Raw genomic sequence first — 21,962 nt, 5'->3', positions numbered from 1 at the left:
TTAGGAAGTTAATTTAAATCTTACTCTTAATTGTGATTTATTTAACTATTAAGATATTACTACTTCACTTTCACCAAAACTTGCTGCTCCTGTTGTTTCTTGTTGCTTACTAATGTTTTTACCCCTAAATTGAGCCTCACAGATTAGTTAATTGAGATATATGGATCATCAAATATAATATAATTTTATTTATATTACCGTCAACAAAACAATCAGATTGATTTAACTTAATTATTAAAATATAATATAATATGATATAATTTATTCAGTTCTGAATAATTTAAATCAAATAGTTATAAGGAGTTTTAGTCAAACTTGAATTCGAATCATAATTACTCATTTTAGGCTTAATCGAATTGAATTGACAATTAAACTTGAATCAGTTTGGTTTGAATTAGCTTTAAACATAAATAATTAACTTTTTTAATAAATATTATTAATTTATATTTTATCATATTTAACTTTTTTTATTTTTTTTTGGAATTCTTTTAAAAGGTATGATAAGTATATTGTCCTAGAAAAGGAAATTACTTTTGCTTTCTTTAATTACTAAATATATGGGTATGAATTCCATCTTTTCTCCGAATGGGTCTAGTCAATGAAGAAAAAAATAACATAAATGAAACGTAATGATAGAAAAAGTAAACTTTAAAACATAACATTATGGAGCCACCAACAAATTTTAGCATATGGTATTATCACATTAGAAACATGGAAGTTTCACTATATATTATAAAAATGTCAAAAGAAAAGCATGCAATGTAGGCTTCAAGGAAGTAACTTCTCCTTTACAATTATTGGTTGTTTTCATATTTAAATCTTGTAATTTTTTTATATCTTTAATAAAAAAGTGATATGATTTTTCGTGGTCATTCGATTTGTCCTTGTCAAACTCCTACTCCACTTTAATGTTTTGTATATTTAAATTAAACTTTAATTTAATTAAAATATTAGTTCGTAAATCGATTAATTTGATATGTTGGATGAATTAATAAAATCAGTATGATATAATTAAAATTTTAAATAAATTTTAGTCATGTTAATGTCAACATGATAATCAGATTGATCTAACTTAGTGGTTAAATTGTAATTTGAAACATTTTATTTAATTTAACTTTAAATTAGTTTGGTTTAATTTAAATTGATTTTAATTATGACATAAACTATATTTATCATTGGCTCTCTGTCTGGATTTTAAATGAAATTAATGTTCAAAATTCTTTTGGTAAGAGTCACAATCAATTTTGGTCATATGATTAAATCAAAGTTAGAATTGTAACATTGTAATTCGTCAAACAAATGTTGTTAGTTGTCACCTACTCTCAGGCCTCTTTCATGCAAAAGCGTTGCAACTCCCACCAACAACACAACGAAAACTCAAAAGGGGTTAAAAATAAAATTTTATAAGCTCGGGGTACTCTACTTTGAAACAAAGTTATAAGGACTCCTTATTATAAAACAGACGGAAAGTACGGAGACATTTTAATTTTTTGTTCCTAGTCAACAGAACAACTTTCACGTCTTTTCATTCAAGTCCACCTCTATTCAAAGACTGCTACAGTGACTGCCGTTGTGGTTAAAATTACATTCGTGCCACACAAATGGGTGATACGTGGAGTGAACAGTCGAACGAGAAATGGCCATTGGCCGCCCCACCAACCTCCGCTGCATGATTGAGCTGATTAGTTAGGTACACGGTTAAAAGTCAAGGGAACATGGTGGACCATTTTGTCCCTACATCCCATCAAGGATTTTGTCAATTTTTTAGAAAACCATGCATGTGTACTTCTCAATATGACCATATCCTTTTGGTAATTTACTAAAAAAAATTATAGTATTTATTTATATTAGAAAAAAATGATATTTATTGATAAAAATAAGCACGTATTAGGAGACAGACTTCATATTCATTTAATGTACATAAGTGTAATATGAGATATATTTAAATCAAATTAAATAAAAATAAAAATAAGATTGAATTTAATTTGAATTTAAAATAATCAGTTTAAGATAGAATTAAATAATGATTTGAACTCAAATAATTTGAATTAAATCTAACATTCATATGTAGTTTTATCTTATTATTTATCTTATGCTTCTTTATATCACGTCTTTTTATGTTTATCTATACATATATACCGTCATTGAGTTTTTTAAGTAAAATAAAAGGGTTTAGCATTTTTTCTAAATAAGATTGTTGTTACATTTGGATTGCACAAAGACAAGGTTGGTATATTTCTTCAATTGGGCAAGTTTTTTAAGTCCTAATCATAGTTAGAATGTAAAGGCAACATGTCTTGAAAGGCAACAAGAGTGATATGGACCTACTTAAAAAAGCAAGTGTTATAATGACGACAATAATATATGTGTCAAAACAAAGAAAATTAAAAAGAAGTTATGGGTCATGAAGTTGATTGAATTTGTGTTGCAATTTTCTCATATTTAATATGTGGATGAGATGAAAAAAATTGACCTTGAAAGCCACATTGATTTACGCATTTCAAATCTTAATTTCGAAGTTCTGGATAAGGTTGATCGACTTTTATTTTAAAATTACGTCATTATGTATCACATGTTTATCATAATATCAAAAAATAAGACAAAAATTTCAACCGTTTCAATGTTGTAACCAATCACAATCCAAGACAACAAAATCCTTGGAAATGATATCACTTTACCAAATGATGTGATACTTGTTTAGTGTTTGTGGATGCATAATCTCAATACATTTTTATGTTGATTTAATTTTTTTTCAGATGTGTTTTACATGGTTGGTATTCGCATTTGAAATTAACTTTGAATGTCATACATTTTCCATATTCTTAATTACAAAAGATAATACAAAGGAATTCATATGACAACAAAATTGTAAATATTATATGATAAAGACTTCTTTATGATTGAACTCATTGGACCAAATATTTAATATGCAATAGTTCAATGACAAGTTACAGGAATAACGACAAAATATTTTGTTTATTTATCAATCATCCATGAATGTGAGGGAAAATCCTAATAACCAGAGATAGCAGGAGGAATTCCACATGGTAGAATATCTCTTTGGTATCTATGAGATTTCTTTCATTTTTCATCCAAGAGTAAAACTATTATCTTCTATCAAATCGAAATTATGTTCTCAATATAATTGTTAAATTCATATTTGAAGTAGAAATGTTTAAATATCACATGTGCATGTAACTCTTTATTTTATAAATATGAAATACCACCATAGAGGAAGTGGAACTAAGAGACAAGAAGGATGGCATAGCTTCCGACATTATAACTATGTTATTTTTCACTAACTAGTCAATAACATAATTATGGATATAAACACTTAAATCATCAACTGAATTATAATAAAAACTTTTATGTCTGAATTATTCTCATTATAGTGGATAACAAAATTACGTTACTAATTCTAAGTATTGTCATTATAGTTTATTTTATGTAAAACCCAAAAGTATATATATTAATCGTTTACGATAAATTTCAACAACAATAGCTAAATTAGAAAATGATACGGTGCACCGATAGATTTTGGAATTATTCTTTACTTGATATAATGATGTGATTGGCATGATATATATTATATTAAAGGTTATTGTTGAAGGAATTAAGACTTTGTAACAAAGTAATTACTTTATGCTATGTGCTGTCAAATTTATGAACGAGATTATGCCAACAAATACATGACTTTAAAATAGAGAGTTACAAAGTTACTTTTGTTAGGTGCCAACCATGTGATAACCACAAAAACCCAAAGTCAATTCAACCAAAATTTCACCATATGAAAATCTCACCTCTTGTTTACAAATCTAACCACCCAAAGTGAGTGTGCCCCATAAAATTGATTGTTTCAATTCAATGTTCCAACCTTTGAAATTAATGGAGTGTCATTCAAGTAACTTGGTATAAAGATTATGGGTTTCTTACACTAGAATCTCTCTTAAATAATAATAATAATAATAAAATAATGTAGAATACCAATTTTTTTGCTGAAAATATGAGTAATATTATATGTATTAATAATGCATACATATGTTAATATATTATTATATAATTGAGTATTATTTTATCTCTAATTCAAATTAATATAATTGCATATTTGTGTTTTGTGCATTACTAGCGCTTGAAACATTATTGTTACAAAAACTTTTCTCTCGTTATTTTAAAAAAACTTAAACTATTACTATTACGTATTAATTATGTTGATTTCATATAAAAATGTTTGTATGTAAATGACGTTTTAATAACCGGTTAACAATTCTAGGTAAATAGTTGAAAGTTCAGTTTTGAATAAACGATCAACTATTTTAGCTTTGTTATACTTATATTTTTCAACTCGAAAAAAAAATCTTAAACCTTATAAAACTAGCAAAAAATTTTAGCAATTTTTTTACCAATAAAATTATATATATTATTTATATAAATACATTACTTTACTGATGAAAATGGCTCGAACTTCAAAAGTTTGGTCCCTTTTTAAGTCCACACACATGGCTCCCCCTTCGGGACTTCCCTAATTTCTATTTAAAATATTAAAAAAATACAAAGATTTGAGTTGTCCATGTGTCTTTAATATAATTTGCTTTCTTATTTTGATAACTACCCATGATAATTTATGAAAGCGAATCGGTTTAATCAGTCCTAGATGAACCCAAATCTAGTGGCCCCTGTTTATTCTAATAGTTATAAAAAACTATTCTCATCTCAAGTTACTAATAAGGTAAAAATGCTCATACTTAAATAAAGTCTAATTTGAGATTGTTAAAAATCTAAAAATATCAATTCAAAATCAATAAATTAATGTAAAAATAATAATTAATGTTTTTAGAATTGGATTGGATATCAATTAAGTGAAGAGAGTGATTTGATCTAACTAGTGGTCACAACGGTTAACTGTTCAAAAATAATATTTAAAAAATTTTGTATAATTTATTATTAAATATATAATTTAACTTATTTAATATTAAAATAAACTTAGTATAATGGTATATATATTCAAATATGATAAATAAAGTTTTGGTTCAAGTTTTCATAATAAATTTAAAAAAAAAAATCAATTTTTTTATATTGATTGAGTTAAACCCAATTTTATATATGATTTATCTAATTTGATTAATAGTTGATAATTCAATCAATCAAATTAACTAATTTGATCCGATTTTTAAAGTCATGATGATAATCAAATTATTTATATTTTATCGAAACTATAAAAATTCGAATCAAACACTTCCTTTCATATATAATAAGTCTCTATATGGGAACCTTTGTAAGCATAATACTATTCTTTCTAGAATGTCTTACATCTTGCTATTAAAAAATCTCAAATAATGATAGATAATTTTAGCATAATTATCTTTCTAAAATTGATAAGAAATATACCGATTCTTGATAAGAGGAATAATGCGAGGTCCTTACTCCTCATCCTTAGAAGTTTGAATAATTTATATATTCCCTTATATAATTTTGATATTATTCAGCTTTCTTTTTACAAATAATTGAGACATTGATTCCATGTTTCTCAATTAGACCAAGATAATATATGATTCTTCGCTATCAAGAATGTGCCTAGATGTAAGATAATATAATTTGTGTTGGGTTGAAAATGGTCCGGTCTTGCGTGCCATAGATTGTGTTAGGCTAAGACCAGCAAAAATACAAGTCTTAGTGGCTTGTGTCGATCCATTGAATACGAAGACTCAAGATATTTTGGTAGGTTGACTCGTAAAAATATTTTTTATTTTTAATAAAAATTTTATATTTTTATGAGTCATGACGAGCCAACCCGTAAGCTTTCCTGTGAAGTCCCAACACAATCTATTATGTTTGCGAGTCATCCCCAAAAAAAAGGTCCACAACTAGTTTTACTTAATCTTGATTTGAAAGTATTTTAATTTTAAATTCTTTCTAAATAAACTCTTTTATGAGAACGAATTTAAGCTTTAACTTAACTCATTTTATTTGATCTAAGTTTGCTCTGTTCAAATTAAATTTAACTGTATTCAAAGAGTAACTCAATGAGATTTTTTCATTCATAAAGTCGATATTAAGTCACGTTTATTATAGTTTTTGATGTTGGGAAATTTCGCGTTTAATGAAACTCAAATTATTTTTTAAATTATAAAAAAAAAAAAACAGTTCAAAATTTTCTATGTTTTATTTTACAGATAAAACCGGAAATTTTTTATGTAATTATAATTATGGAATAATTAATAACTTAACTAATTTTTTTATATATAATATAATATAAAAGAATTGATTCTATTTTTTATAATTAAACTTCATCACGTGATTTTCTTGTCGTATTTTCTCTCAAAATATGTTGATTATTACAGCTTTTATTCCACATCTCCTCTTAAATTTGTGTTTTTCTTGTTGTTTATTGTTTTCAAGGTAAGATTCCAAAAATAAAATATAATAATAAACCTCTAATTTTTACAAAGTCACCGAGGATGTTAATGACTTGTCACGTGACTCTATCTATACAATACAGCTGCAACTAAGTTGTAGAGAAGAATCCATTGGCGTGGTTTATTTATATATTTATTAATTATTAATATGCTCATTAAAAAAATAATATTGAAAAAAAAAAGGAGTAATCTTTTATTTATTTTTTACATTTAAATCTTTTTTTTAAACTGAGTTGGATGTAATTCAAGATAAATTTAACCTAAATCATTGTTTCGCTTAAGATTAATGTTGGATTGTAATTGTTATATTAGGCCTTGTTTTGATAATAATTTTTTTTTTTCTAGCAATTCATTAATTTGAACAAACCTTTGTTTAAGAATTTTAATTAATTCCTGAATAAACACAATTATTGAATTTAAAGGGTGAAATTAATAATGTTAAATTTAAATTAAATTAAATTCGAGTTCGCTTAAACTCGAACTTAAACTTGCTTTAGTAGAGTCAAGTTAAAACTCGCTTAAAAAATATTCAAGTTTTATTTATTTAAAAGGAATCAAACTTAAGTTCAGATTGAGTTCAATACTAAAATAACGTTATTTTGATACGTATTAATAAAAAAGATATTATTTTAGTTAATTCATATCAAATTTTTTAAGTTTACGAGCTTTATAAATCAAATATTCTTAAAATTTAAGTTTGAAAATATTAAACTTTCAACGTTGCAAAGACACTCAATGAACCAAACTAAAGAGATTGGAGATAGATTCAAGAGCAGACACCCATATATTAATTGGGCAGTTCACCACTGATTTTATGACTTGTAAGCAGAGGTTACAAGCTTGCTAAAATCAAACCTTTTTTGGATTTATTTGAATTTATTTTAAATATAAACTCAAATAAATCTAATTTAAATACGTTTGGTTCAAACCTAACCCTATAAATTAGGGTTTATTTATAATTAATTAAGGATTAATTATGGGGCTAGAATCTTTGACAATGAATCTGATCTGTACATTCAATACCTTACATACAGCTAGGCATTTCAATTTTTCAGTCACAACCATGTATTTATTGTAATTCAGAGTTTTATATCACATCATTGTACACCCATTTACTGTATTGATTGTACTTCAGAATTTATGGGTGTAGGTAAAAATCTCGTTAACTGTAACATAAGTTTTGGTTGGGCATACAGTAAAATCAATTTCACCAAATCCGAACCTAGTAAAAAAAAAAAAAAAATCCCAATATAAACTTAATTTATTTCTCTTCCATATCATGTCATGCTGGCAAATTCGTTACATATCTTTCATCGACCCATAAAAAATAAAAAATAAAAAATAAAAAAAACAAGAAAAACGCTTTCTCTCACAGCATATTTAGTAACCTTCGCTTATGCATAAATAAATTAATGTTATCATCATATTCAACGAAACATGAGAACAAGAAATAAGTTGGATCAATTTCAATCATGTATAAAATGCCATTGACCTCAGCAAGCTTAAGAGAATAATATTCATTAATACTTGTTAATTTACTCTTGTTTAAAATTTAAATCTAATTAATTGGTCGAACCAATGATTTAAATTATAAGTAAAATTCATTGGACTCGGGAAAATTATTTTAATTAATTAGTACTAATTTGGGATTGATTGGGTGCTCTACTTGACAAATAAGCGAAATGAAATGCTTGTCGTGTCTCTTCGGTAGCCACATTTGTGCTGTGTGACTAGAAATATTATTGAATTATAATTTAATTTTGTATTATCTACAAAGCTGGCCGGTGGCGTTGAGGCACAATATGAGCTGCTTGGACGTTTCTATTTGTAGGAATTTTATTACACAACAATACCCAGGCTGACATGTTATCTTTGTCTTTATTGCAACTTACAGCCCCATCAATGTATCGTTATCGCAATAGTGGAACAACATATTCTCATGGTAAATCATATATGGTATCGTAAAACATATATTTTTTTAATCATTACAAAATTAAAAATATTTATTAAAATTTTTAGATATATCCGATAATATCACCACTTCTTCATAAATATAATATATCTATTATATTATATAATTTTTTATGTATTTTAAGATATATATTATTTTTTATCTATATTATATTATTTTTTAATTATATTATATTATATTTTAAAATATTAATAACTATTAGTATTATATAATGTTGATGTGAAATATCACACTAACAAAAACTATACTAAATAATAATGTGTAATTCAATATAAACAATAATGAAAATAGTAACGACTTTAAAGTGATTTGGTTTATTATTAAAAATCTATGTCTATTATTATATTATTAAATAGTCACACCAAAATTTAAGAGAGTTACAAATTCAAAGGAAAACCTTCCTTTTATTTTTATGCAATCATGTATTTGTAGCATTGGAGGTAAAATGTAATTTAATAAATACAAGAAAAGAGATACGTTGGGCTTAGTACATTGAATGTAGACATGATGTTCATATTAAGCTATAATAAATTCTTGATGAATTTAAAATCGAAATCCCTTGTGAGAGAGAAAAAAACTATAGCGTAATGTGAACATGATGAATTTATTATAACTTTGTAGGTAATAATTATTTATGAATAATTGTTATTTTTTAAAGTTCAGGGATAAAGATGCAAGATGATTGAATAACTCATGTAATTATTAAGATTTGAAGACTTCTATGAGTTATTTTATGAGTATGTGATGTGTAATATTTTGCATATGTTATTCAAATGATTAGACACTTTCCATTTGAAATATGAAAAAGATAAATCCGTAATTTACTAAAAGAGATAAACTTTCAAAAAAGATGTATAAAATATATTGAATTATCTAATTTTTTATATTAACTATCGATAAACGTTTAAATGCAATGTTTGAATACTTATTAAAAAGATGAAATATCCATATAAAAAACAACTTGTTTCAAATGGGTAATGAATAAAAAAGATTACTTAAGAAAGATTCCTTGTGGCCATAAAAGAGATTGGAAGGGCAATGACTTTGATGCCAAATATGCACACATTGATAATGAAAGACAAAAATACATTTGGTAGTTTAGTTCAATGTTTTTAGACACAAATCGATCTTAATAGTTAAGGGGTTAGCCTAAGTGTTTTCTCAATTTGACCGATAATTAAACAAAAATGTATAAATTTTTTATATAAATATATTATAGAATTGTAGTAATGCATCCCCAAATAGAATGGTGGTGATGTTTCCTTAGGCAATTTGCCTAAAAATTAGGTCATCAAAAAGTTTGTCATTCTTGTTAGAGTAATCACCATATTGCTTGTTTATAATAAAATTTCAAGACGCATGAAACAAATAGCAATCTTGAATTCAACTTATTTATATACGGTATATTTTCATGTGAAAGAAACATTTCATAATCGTGGTCCTCTAGATCTTTAAAGAGACAAAGCAAACTATCATGTGGAGGTTTTTTTGTTTTCTTAACTTTCGTTTCGTAAGAAAGAATCTTTCATACGATAAATATACTATAATTGATATATATTTTTATTTGAAATAAAAATTTTAAATTATACATACACTATATACAAAGTAATTTTATAAGAAATTTACAATACCCGAAAGTTCTTCGAATCAATCTGATGATATAAAATGACCAAATTATCCTAAATTATAAGCTAACCCTAGACCCATAAATTTATGCACAAGCTCCCTCTTGTTTGTCTCTTATGGAGTTACCATGTCATGTGCAATAAGTAAAGATTTGGATCTACTAGATCTAATGCGGCAACTCGTAGCAGATTAGCAAAATAATAATAAAAAATTTAAATTATATTGATTAAATAAATAAAAAATAATAGATAGAGTGAGATCTGAATTTGGAAGTCAGAAGTTGACATTCATGCAACATGGTTAGGGGTGAGTGGGTTTGAATATGATGCAATGCAATGCAAATGCCGCCAATGAATATCACACTTCGTGTATATTATTCGGAGGAGTAGTAATATATATAAATAAATTAATATGACATTATAAGAAAAATAATAATTATTTAGTGGGTAATCTTATATATATATTTTTGATGTATATTAGGTACATAAATGAGTTTTCATCAAGTGATTGAGTATTATTTTATTTTTAATTTAAAATTATTCAATCAAATAATGATATATTATCTATATATATAGTTTTATTATTATTTATTTTATTTCTGATTGAAAATAATTTAATCACAATTATACATGTAGTCGTATTACTTCTTTTTTTTTTTAATATTATAAAATAGTCATTCATCATTTATTCAACTCTATGTTTATGAATAATTCTGCTTATATTTCTTATGACAATAATTACTATATGGGTAGGAAGAAAAAAATCAATTTTATGTGAAGAAAAATAAAAATCGAACATTATAAAGGGTTTATACTACTAATCTTATTAAAAGATTGGATTCAGAATGGAGAATATTAGTACTATTCGACAAAGTCTAACCGTCAAGCTTTTAAATGTTAGGGAGTCTAATGCATTGTTAAGACCTTTCACTTTATTATGCGCATATGGTAAAGAGTTATTATATGCATTCAAATTCATTTTTACGAATGTATTCTCTAAATCCAATATTTTTCTTATGGTGGGTACTTCTACTTAAATATTAAATTTTATAACAAGTTTAATAATTGAATATAATATGATATGGGATATTATATTAAATTATTTGAAAGAATAGTAAATAAATTTTTATTATACATGATGGAGTGTCGTTTCAACATAAAAAAAAGAGATAGTCAAATGATAGATTGAAGGGAGAAGGAAACAGGAGGTTTGGCCATTTGATTAGTATAGGAGATCTTCAACTCTACTCCTTCAAAGATTCAAAGGGTCAATTGACCAAGAGCATGATATGAGATAGAGCCATGAATTATATAACTTTTACCTTCATCTTTGTATAATTTATTTTAATTTTGTTTGATGTACTTCAAGAATTATAAAACTATGTGTATTTAATTTTCAATATTTAACTAGATATTCAGATGATGTATCATTATGTGATCATGATTTTGAATTATAATAAAAAATATTTAATCACACGATGATATATCATCTAAGTATTTAGTCGGATACTCAAAATAGTTGCATATAGCTTTATTCCTTTAAAAATGCACAATTGTTTCTTTATATATTTATTTTCTTCTTAAATTATTGTACATATTAAAAACACAATATGTTTATTAAATTATTGAGTTTGAGTTTAAGATTAAATGTCAAGCCTTAATAGAGGCTGACTTGAGCTCAAATCGAATTAAAAAAAGTTCAATTGAAGTTCCAGTTCAATTGACTTGGTGATGAGGTTGCTAGAGAAATCGTCAAAAAATTCATGAAAGAAAATAAAGAATCATTAAAAAATGAAAAAAACCGACAAAAAAAACAAATTTACCAAAGACTTTTTAGCAACTCACTAGATTCAAGATGACTCGATTTGAATTCAAATTGAGACTATCCCAACTTAAGTTCAGCTTGTTTGAGTCAAACACTAAGTCTAAACGAACTAGCTTAACTTAAATCTAACCGTAATTTGAGATCATTTTTAGTACAAATCCACCCAAAATTTGTAGTCAAAATAAGATTCTTTTTTTTAAATATGTATAAAAGGAGGATTCTAAAATTAAATAAAGAATAGTTATGCCCTAATCTTGGGAATGTTACGGAAGCTTCTCATGAAACACTTAGAAGATACAAAGAAATTAAACTGATGAATTAGTTAAGTGAAAAATTTGGTGGGGTTGGTGGCGGAGGCTGGTGGCTCCTGAAGAAGATGGAGTAGGTTGATTACATGAAGTTGATGGGCCATGGCCACAAAGTGGGTAGCTGGGGAACTTGGAAAGAAATTGCTTGTTGAAGCTTTTTTAGTTTTATTGGCCCCATATTTTGATTAAGAAATAGTCTTGTTTTGTTGTATTCATCAGCATGATTCATGAAGTAAACTATTTACACCAACTCAACTTCACTTTGGGCATATCCCTTTTAGCCATTTATTTATTTGATGAAACACTAAAGCATGCTTTTTTTGATATCTTTTTACTTTTTAGTCCAATACCAACTTTCTATTGAGGGTGGATTTGACTCTAAGTCGGCTTTGTTTGAGTTCGACTTATTTATTCCTCTGGTGAGTCTAAGTCGGTTTTGCGTATAATCTACTTGTTTGTTTCTCTGGTAATACTATTAATCTCTTTCTGATCAAATCAACTTTGTTTAATATCTTTTTAGTTTAATATCAACTTTCTACTAAGGTTGCATGTGAAATAAACAATAATGTTTAATAATGTTATTGAAGAGGTAAACAATGTCCGATAAGATGAATAGTATTTCTGAAGGGCAAACAAGTTAAACTTTAGCAAATTTAGCTTAGATTCAAACCAACATTTACTTCATATTCTATCTCATTAGCACTGTTCGAGTTCAACTTGTTTACCTCTTTGATAATACTATTCATCTTGTTAATAATAATATTTACCCATTCGATGATACTATTTGACAATAAAATTCATTCTTTATATAACCGTCAAATAATGCTATACATCAACTTAAACAAGTTTAAATTGGATATTATAAATTTAAATCAAACTCGATTAGTATCCACCCCCACTTTTTACAAGTTATTATACTGAAAAAATCTCGTAAAAGTTTTAGGGGGTTTTGGGATGATTCAGGTTATTTCTTGTAAAAATCTTGAACTTGGATCTCTCCTCAGACCAAGCCTTGTATAAAGTTATTACTCGTGATATAATTCTTGTTCATTTTCAAGGGCAATTAAATGGTCCTTCTCATTAATGCAGAATTTGAAGTAGGTCTAGATTTCTATCAAGTGACATGCATGGCCATAGAAATAATTTTTACAATGATTCCCTTAGTTTCTTCCTAGAAAAAGACTTGAAGAATTGACATCCTGAGTAGCTTTTAAGTCATTTTCTTTATCTTAATTGCTTCAATAACTCGCAAATAAAGACTTTTTAATTCAAATTTGTTATATATATATATATATATATATATATATATATATATATATATATAAAACAAGAATTAACATCTTGAGTTTAAATTCGAGATGAGATAAAAAAAAGTCAAGTTCGAAGTCAACGATTGACTTGCATTAATAACAAATTGAATTCAAATTAATTTAAACATTTGAATTCAAGGTAAAAGTAAGTTTGTTTTGATTATATAAACTATAAAGTTTATTTCGAGTTTATTGTGCTCAAATTTGAATTGATTTTTTAAAATTCGAATCAATTTAAAACTAAGCCTTATTAGGGCACATGCATTATTTATGATTGAGAAAATGACTAATAGTTTTCTTGATTGAAATGGGCAAGTTGCTGTTGACACATTTAAGAGAATTTCACGAGCTTGGAAAACAAATTTTGGTAGTTGAAATGAAATGCATTTCAGAGTTTGGTAGGTAGATATAATATTATTATATAGACAATATGGGTAGTTGAAAGTAGATTGTCACATGTTGTTTTGGTGTAAAGTTGATGTCATTACAGATCACAATACTGTTGTCAGGAATTGACATTTTCGCACTTTTGATCTTTTTTAATTCTTGCATGGCCTTAAACTTGGATTCTCAGATCTTTGTCAGTCCCCTTGTCTCCCCGTTCTTGGTTCCTTCTTTTTGCTACTGGTGATTCAAGAAAAGATATGATCTTATCTACTAGGGAAAAAGTAGGCATTGATTTGATTTGATGTAAGTTGTTTAAATTTGAGTCAGAGTTTGGATCAAATAACGTAAAATAAATTAAGTTTGAACTAATCTGAATACTCAAATTTAATTTAAAAGATTTAGATCGAATTTAAAATAAGGTTGTTTTTCAGTCAAACTCAAACATAAGCTAATTAGGCTAACTCTTTTGGTTTTAAATTGATTTCAATTTGAGTCATGTTTGGATTTAGTCTAAATCTAATCTAACCCTATAAATAACTATCTTCAAATCCCTTTTGTGGATTTATTTCACCCATTTTCACACTTTTTGGGAGTTTATGGGAAGTAGATTAGGCCCATTTAACTAATTGGTAAGTTGGTTCTTTGTCTATTGTGATGGACAACTAACGGTCCAACTCTCTCCTGAAAATGCATGAGAATTGGGTTATCCCAACCCATCAAATGGTTTCATCTTTTTTCTGGTCCAATGGCCTGAGCACACACAATTGTGAGGAATTAGAGGATTCCATTTTGAATACATAATGAGTTCGTATCTGAGCCAACAGCTAGCTCGAGTTAGAATCCATTATATCCAACTTGAACTCAAACTTGTTTGAGCACATGTACAACATCGCCAGATTGCTATCAAAGGGGTTATTAGTGTCACCAGGTGGACAAATAAGTCAATCTCGAATCAAACCAGCTTGGTACAGATCCACCCATAATTAACAATCTTTGACCAACAAAAATCAGAAGACAGGAGTTTCATACAAGCATACATGAGTTGAACCTTTTCTCAGAAACAGTGAACAGAAATCTTGAAATTAAAACACATACAGGGAATGGAATTGATCTTGAACACAAATTAACCTGTAAATATGCAGAATTCGTCATTATAAAAGCCACAATTCCACAAAACCTCAATATTATGTAACCATTTGAACCAATTCAACCCCAGGAATCATGTTATAGCTGCTTAATCACTGCCTAGCATATCGAAACTATACAAAACACACCACATACTTGAAATTCTTGGACGAAACAAAGGCAAAAGTATATTTTCTACCTTGTATCACTAAATTCATGCAAAACTGGCATATTGCAAAAAGGTATGCAAGCCAAAAATGTATATTACTAATCAGCAGCCCTTAACCTTGATTTCCATACTCCAACACCATGCTTCACAGCTGCATTGATTGCATACTGCTTGAACCCACCACCATGCTCTGCAGCCATGCTGATCTCAAACTGTTTGAATGGCGAAATTCATCTGTATGTGCATAACCATTTATGGTTCTTTCTGGTGCTTCTTCCATATACCTTTCCAAGCTGGAAAAAAGTGGTCCATGAAATGTGTAGTCCACTCTATGACCAGCTCTTCCAAGTGTCTCCTTGAAATTATTGAAGCAACTGCTAAAGATCCTTGCACCTTCTTGTTGGTCATTCATGTTTCCATTGATACTTGTGTGAGTATGTCTACGATTGTCAAACCTATGTGGTTCCTGAACAAAATAGTCCACACCATTTAAATGGCGAAGTTCATCCAAATATGCACAACCATTTAAGGTTCTTTCAGGTGCTTCTACCATATACCTTTCCAAGACAGAAGAAAGTGATCCATGAACAGTGTAGTCTACTCCATGACCAACTCTTCCAATTGTCTCCCTGAAATTATTGAAGCAACTGCTGGAGATCCTTGCACTTTCTTGTTGGTCATTCATGTTCCCATTTATATTTGTGTGAGGATGTCTAAAATAGTCAAACCTATGTGGTTCTTGAACAAAATAGTCCACACCATTTGAAAGGTGAAGTTCATCCATATATGCACAACCATTTAAGGTTCTTTCAGCTGCTTCTTCCACATATCTTTCCAAGCCAGAAAAAAGTGATCCATAAACCATATAGTCCACTCTATGACCAGCTCTTCCAAGTGTCTCCCTGAAATTATGGAAGCAATTGCTAGAGATCCTTGCACTTTTATGTTGGTCATTCATATTTCTGTTGAAATTTGTGAGAGGATGTCTAAAACTGTCAAACCTATGCGGTTCCTGAACAAAATAGTCCACACCATTAGGAGCTCTTGCCAATCTCTCCCTTGCCATATTAAACCAACCATACTCTCTTCCTATATTTGTCATTAAAGGTGCCTCCACATGGCCTGGAAATCTATTCATATCTATGGTTAAATTTGTATGAAAACATCTCACATCAAATGAACTTTCCTGTTTCTGCATATGGATTGGTATCTCTTGAAGTTGCTGAGGACTTTTGTTGGCAATTTTCTTCTTCCTTGCCCTTCTAGACTTCTTCACAGGGGGAGAGAATCTAAACTTGAATATACTGCATTCTCCCAAGGGAAAGGACACATCACATCTCTTACCATCTCCTCTTTTATTGTTATAACCAGGGTAATCTTCAATCTTAAAACTGACACACTCGATTAATAACAGGGAGTTTCTACAAGCAAGTTCCTCAAGATTCCAGCTGCAAAATGGACCAGTTGTTTTGTGGCTTACGTGAACTTCACCACCAGCCCTCAGCATGCAGCTTGCATTTCTGAAAAAACCCTGCACAAGACTCCGATGCATCCTGTCAAGAAACACTTGGAATCAGCAATTTAGAATTAGGACATAAAATCCCAAAATTAGAATAAGGCAGGCTCACTTAATCATAAGCACATTTTCTTCCTTTCCATGAAAGCCTGCATGAGGAAAGTTGAAGATGATTCGATCAAACTTCCTCATTTGCAAATGAGGATGAAGCTTCATTTTGGTTGCATCCACACCATGTAAAATGCATGCTCCCAGCTTCTCTAGAGTTTGCAAATTTGATTTTGCTTTCTTGTATTTGCTGATCAACATATCTAATTGATTCAACATTAATAACATAAATTCCCCAACAAAAAACAGAAGATACTATATTTGATAAGAATAAAACTTCTTTGTTATTCTGTTGATGTAAAAAATCCCACATCATATTTTTCCTCCCCCTCTCTCTAGCGAAAGGCCTTTTCAAAGCAAAATTTTGCCACTCTAAATGACAAACAATGTTATGTGTATATATTTTTAAATACACAGATGATGTGCCAATATTATTTATTTTTAATTCAAAATCACTAAATACATATCATCTATGTACCTAGTTATGTACTAAAAAATATGTACACATAGTTTTATTGTTAAGTGACCTGATATGTGCAATTCGAGACAACATCAAACACAATACCATTGCTTGTACAGCAAGCAATTGCAACTCAATTCCAAGAGAGCATTAAAATGATACTATTCTCAGTTTGTATCTGTTTATTATTTAAACTTAAATTGTAAGTAAATGAAGGACAACTTGAAGTAGTTATTTTTAAGCAAAAGGATCAATTTTCAAATTACTGGAATTCCATAGATACAACAATATGAGACAATATCACGAATTTCATAATAATATCCAAAAGTATAAATGTACAGAATAGAAAGCAATGTGATGTATCGTATTGGTAATACCATACAAATCAAGAGAAGAGGCGCAGATGTTGGAAGGAGAGCCAAAGGAAAGGGCTAAACACAAAGAGAATGAGAAATCTCCTTCACCCACTAGAAGAATTTGATGGGTTGATGAGTAATGTTTCACCCATTTCTCTTCTCCTTCTTCTTTGGCAGCCATGGCCATCAGAGACTCACAGGAACACGGAGAGACTAGAAAGTGGGAGCGTTATTTTTGCATGGACTGGAAAGTGGAAGAGTCATCAGACGATCAAAAGATTTCTTTTTCTCTCATTTACAGCAAGTAAAAACCTTTCTTCCAACTTTTGAAATTTGTCTTGATAAACAAGGTGCTGTGCTGTCACTTTGATTTTTTTTTTTTTTCATATTTTCAAAATGGGATAATAAAACTATAAGTATATAAAATAATATATTTTGATGTAACCAAATATTATTTTTTAAATTTAAAATTATTTAATAATATAAAATATATTATTACTCCTATATAAAATTATATATATAATATTACTTATTATAGAGAAAGAGTTTCATTCTCACTAATTCACATGACTTATAAGAGATGTATTTGAACTCAATTGAGACCGAACAAGAGTCACTTTGAATTTGAGTTCAAATTAACTTAAATTGTAAATAAAAACGTTATAAAGAAAAAAATTATTAAAAAAAATACTCATGCAAAAATGTTGACGAGCTTTTGAACTCTAATCAAATGAAAACTTTAATTTGAATTGATCTCATTTAAGTCAAAAAATTTGAAAATATGAATCGAATCCACCACTACTTGGTTTACAATATCCATAGGGAAGGAAGTTAAATTTGAAGTTTCTTTTTTCATGTATAATTTCATAAAAAGTTTATTGCAAACTACCTTGGTACAACTCAAGTGGTCCATAAAATTATAAAAAAATGCTACACATCTTAGATGATATATAAAACTATCATTCTAAATAATGTATAATAATGTTATCTATACAAATAATATATATAATAAAATATATAAATAATAACATGTTATAATATGATTAAGTAATTTTACATTTGAAATAAATCAATACTTAATTATATGATGATATATAATTGTTTGTACATAAAATTATACAAATAATTTTATTTAATGCATTATTCAAAGTGACACTAATATGGATATACAAACGAAGAGTTGATATTGATAAAATTTTTGTCATGCAATATAAATTATAAATTGACCCATGACCTGAATTGAGAAATTTAGATATCATTTAGTGATAGAGAATGCTATATGTCCCAAATAATTAGAATTGGATTTTCTCTAAGTTGCTCGAATTCAAGTTTGATCACAAATCAAACATGTCGAGTTTCAAAGTTCAAGCCTAAGTATTAGACTTGTTTTCATAAATAAGCTAAGCTCAAACTGATTTGAATATTTAAGATCAAACTGACTACGATTAAATCATAAGTTAAACTGTTTTCAAGCCAAATGAGAACCTTAGTGTGATGATCTCGAACCAATCTCAAGCTGATTCTTTTAGATTCGAATCAATCTCGAGTGTGACCTAATTCAAGTTCAGCCTAGACCGAATCTAGCCCTCCATATAATATCCAAAAAAACAATCTCAAGTAACCCATCCTCCAATGAGACATTGTTATGTAGCGTTGTCAATTTCGGCATTGCCCCTTCACAGAATTGTTTTCTCAAATGTCATAAGTAGATTTACAGAATTTATCATTTTAACAATCAAAAGCCATGAAAACTCAACTCAGTCAAATAACTCCTAGCACTATCTCAACCTTGAGCAAAAACAGAATGAAAGAAATTACTGTCTTCTGAGTTTGCATTGTCTAGAGCTCGGTGTCACAAAATCGAACCAACAATTCGGAAACCACTCTTCGAGCAAAAGGAATATAACTTAGACTGTACCTGCAGCAACTCAAACAAAAACAACAAAAGCAGTGTGTATAAGATAATAATTCAAAATGAAACCTATAAAATTGATCCAAAATCAGACTGTCTTTGCCAGAGAAGTGTAAGGGGGCAAGCACCAAAGATAATTTAGTGAAAAGAATTCAAGGCAGTGTCTGCCACCAGATTGACAGATGTATGCAAGAGCACGCATACCAGATAAGAGCAAGGATTTCACAAATGATTGCGAGTATTGTTAGAATTTTGTTATGGATCTGCAACATTCAAATAAAGTATTAGTGAAAATTCATTAAACCAACACAAAATGATACCATTAGCATCAAAATAATGCATGAGTAGCTCTCATTCATAAGGCACATTTGAAGTAGAGCTGAAAAACAGCAGAATTACAAGCATAAATGTGTGCTATTATGAGTACAGACTAAAAATGGGTGAAATTAAACTTTCATCATTTTATTTAAGTTCAGATTGTTTGAAGATTCGGATCCTTTCAACATCTCAATGCACATGAGTAAAAGAGAGAGGAGACACAGAGGCAGATGCATTAAAATTCTCCTGATAACATCAACTGAGGGAGTTTACAGATGCACAAGGTGTAGAATAAAGAAAATAAATGGTTAGATGTTTCACCACTTGGAATTTACAATTCTCAAGCATTTGGAAATATATATTTTTGGAGCAAAGCTTAAACTTACCCAGAGAGCACAAATGAGAGCTATAACAACACATCCAAGGTAAACAGCTGTTGCATAAAGACGGGTGGAATCAAACATCATATTTAACTGTTGTGTAGGTCCAATAACGAAGGCTGTGCTGCCAAACACGAAAAGAAATTTAGAATCTGAGAAACATTGAGGAGAATAATATTCAGTTGAACCAAGTTAATGTGACTGCAGGGAGAAATCATTGCTGAAAACAATAGACTCAATGTCGAACATCATAAAGTCATCTCTTTAACACATAACAACTTATTATAAAACTTTGACAGGTGAATATTGTGGAATTTGTTGACTTCTACAACATTCGTAAGTGGTCATATGGAAAAGGAAAGAGCAGATTTAACAATTTTGTTGAATCTTTGAACATGGGAAACATACATCTAATCATTTAGATGAACCAAAAATGCAAAAGAAGCAGATTGACCACACTTTCTAGTATTAAGATAAGACCATGATTCTTACAATGTGGTTGATAAGATTACTAAAAGTGAGAAACTTGCAGGGTTTATATCATCAAAGGGTAGATAAGCAGCAGTAGAATTACATAATATGTAACACTAATTGCTTCATGCATCAGTCAACCTACCTTCCAACAGCCAACACATTGCCAAAAGTGAACAATATCGCAAATTTGATGGGTTTGAGAAACACAACCATTGACTGCAAAGAAGCAAAAAATTATGAGAAAAACTGGAAGAACCACCATCAGTTTACTTTTATTTTTGTTCCACTAAGCAACTTAACTATAAATCCCCGTTGCATCTTTAAAACTTTAAAAAATCATACTTCAATTGCTATAAAATCAAGAATTTTTTTACTTAATATGAGCAAAAAATTATGAGAAAAACTGGAAGAACCACCATCAGTTTACTTTTATTTTTGTTCCACTAAGCAACTTAACTATAAATCCCCATTGCATCATTAATAACTTTCGAAAATCATACTTCAATTGCTATAAAATCAAGATTTTTTTCACTTAATATGAGCAAATATCTGATTATAATGCTTCCAAAACTCTGCCTCCAACCAAACTAAATCATGTTATCCTAACCATAAAAGAACCCAAACTAAGTTTTAGGCATCAAGCGTCTTCATATTAACATTGTCTTAGTTTACAGAACTTGAGTTTTCACAAGTTTTTTACAAGCCAGACCCAAAGCAATTCTTGCTTCCAAAATCAAAGCCAGACTTAATGCACATTTAAACTACATTGTAATTTCTTAAATTCACACAATGAACCATTTTTTATCGACTAAAAAAACTAAAAAATCAGTTTCAGAAGTAGTCATACCAGAATCATACAAACGAAACCACCGACGAAACACGCAGCGAATGCATACATTCTCTGTATAAGAAAAAACACCCACATACGCGTTTAACTAAAATTGAATCTTGATGGCCGAAACAAGTAAATGAATGAAAACAGAGAGTGAAAATTTGTAGGATATGTTGGAGAAGCACCTGCGTGTAAGAGAGAGAACAGAAGCCGTCTGATTCTTCATCCAACAAAGTCGCATCTCTCTCATCATCACCGCCTGGTGTCAGCAGCTTCAGATTCCACATTTAAACTTTACAAAATCTTTTTGAGAGACTTCGAAGGACACCTGGAGAACCAGATCAGAAATGAGGCGGAAGAACGTTGGCTTGGCTGGCAACCTAAAAGAGGAACCAAAAAGCTTTTATTTTTATTGCACAGGGGAACCGGCCTTACTGTAGTCTGCAATACAGAAATACTTTTTACCCAGTGG

The 21,962-nt window shown here is 28.8% G+C and overlaps 2 protein-coding genes across 3 annotated transcripts; both read right to left on the bottom strand.

Moving 5' to 3' along the window:
* Positions 1 to 14,963: 14,963 nt before the first annotated feature.
* On the bottom strand, positions 14,964 to 17,922 carry LOC123197710. Its single transcript, XM_044612046.1, has 3 exons — positions 17,596 to 17,922; positions 16,763 to 16,961; positions 14,964 to 16,687 (listed from the first exon to the last, which is right to left on the bottom strand). Exons 1-3 carry the CDS (start codon positions 17,759 to 17,761, stop codon positions 15,280 to 15,282), a joined length of 1,773 nt encoding a protein of 590 aa, XP_044467981.1. The 5' UTR covers positions 17,762 to 17,922; the 3' UTR covers positions 14,964 to 15,279.
* Positions 17,923 to 19,222: 1,300 nt separating this feature from the next.
* On the bottom strand, positions 19,223 to 21,950 carry LOC123197415 (vesicle transport protein SFT2B). 2 transcript variants are annotated; one of them, XM_044611716.1, is made up of 6 exons: positions 21,676 to 21,950; positions 21,506 to 21,559; positions 20,801 to 20,874; positions 20,191 to 20,308; positions 19,615 to 19,749; positions 19,223 to 19,492 (listed from the first exon to the last, which is right to left on the bottom strand). In XM_044611716.1, exons 1-5 carry the CDS (start codon positions 21,775 to 21,777, stop codon positions 19,639 to 19,641), a joined length of 459 nt encoding a protein of 152 aa, XP_044467651.1. In that variant the 5' UTR covers positions 21,778 to 21,950; the 3' UTR covers positions 19,223 to 19,492; positions 19,615 to 19,638. The 2 variants fall into 2 exon arrangements, with proteins under 2 accessions (XP_044467651.1, XP_044467650.1); XM_044611715.1 differs by having other exon boundaries at positions 19,691 to 19,749; positions 21,676 to 21,947.
* Positions 21,951 to 21,962: the final 12 nt, after the last annotated feature.

The sequence above is a fragment of the Mangifera indica genome, chromosome 15 (genome assembly GCF_011075055.1).
Source record: "Mangifera indica cultivar Alphonso chromosome 15, CATAS_Mindica_2.1, whole genome shotgun sequence".
NCBI classification, from domain to species: domain Eukaryota; kingdom Viridiplantae; phylum Streptophyta; class Magnoliopsida; order Sapindales; family Anacardiaceae; genus Mangifera; species Mangifera indica.
The sequence above is the reverse complement of the archived record's forward strand: the minus strand, read 5'-3'. Positions and strand labels throughout refer to the sequence as shown.

What these genes read in the sequence shown, in the direction of transcription:
- LOC123197710 (XM_044612046.1), bottom strand. Translation starts at nt 17,761, where the DNA reads ATGGCCATGGCTGCCAAAGAAGAAGGAGAAGAGAAATGGGTGAAACAT. An exon ending in CTCTTCTCTTGATTTGTATG is followed by an intron (nt 16,962 to 17,595) that starts GTATTACCAATA and finishes TGAATCAATTAG; the next exon opens with ATATGTTGATCAGCAAATAC. An exon ending in GAAAATGTGCTTATGATTAA is followed by an intron (nt 16,688 to 16,762) that starts GTGAGCCTGCCT and finishes GTTTCTTGACAG; the next exon opens with GATGCATCGGAGTCTTGTGC.
- LOC123197415 (XM_044611715.1), bottom strand. Translation starts at nt 21,777, where the DNA reads ATGTGGAATCTGAAGCTGCTGACACCAGGCGGTGATGATGAGAGAGAT. An exon ending in GTTCTCTCTCTTACACGCAG is followed by an intron (nt 21,560 to 21,675) that starts GTGCTTCTCCAA and finishes TTTCTTATACAG; the next exon opens with AGAATGTATGCATTCGCTGC. An exon ending in GTTTCGTTTGTATGATTCTG is followed by an intron (nt 20,875 to 21,505) that starts GTATGACTACTT and finishes GCTTCTTTGCAG; the next exon opens with TCAATGGTTGTGTTTCTCAA.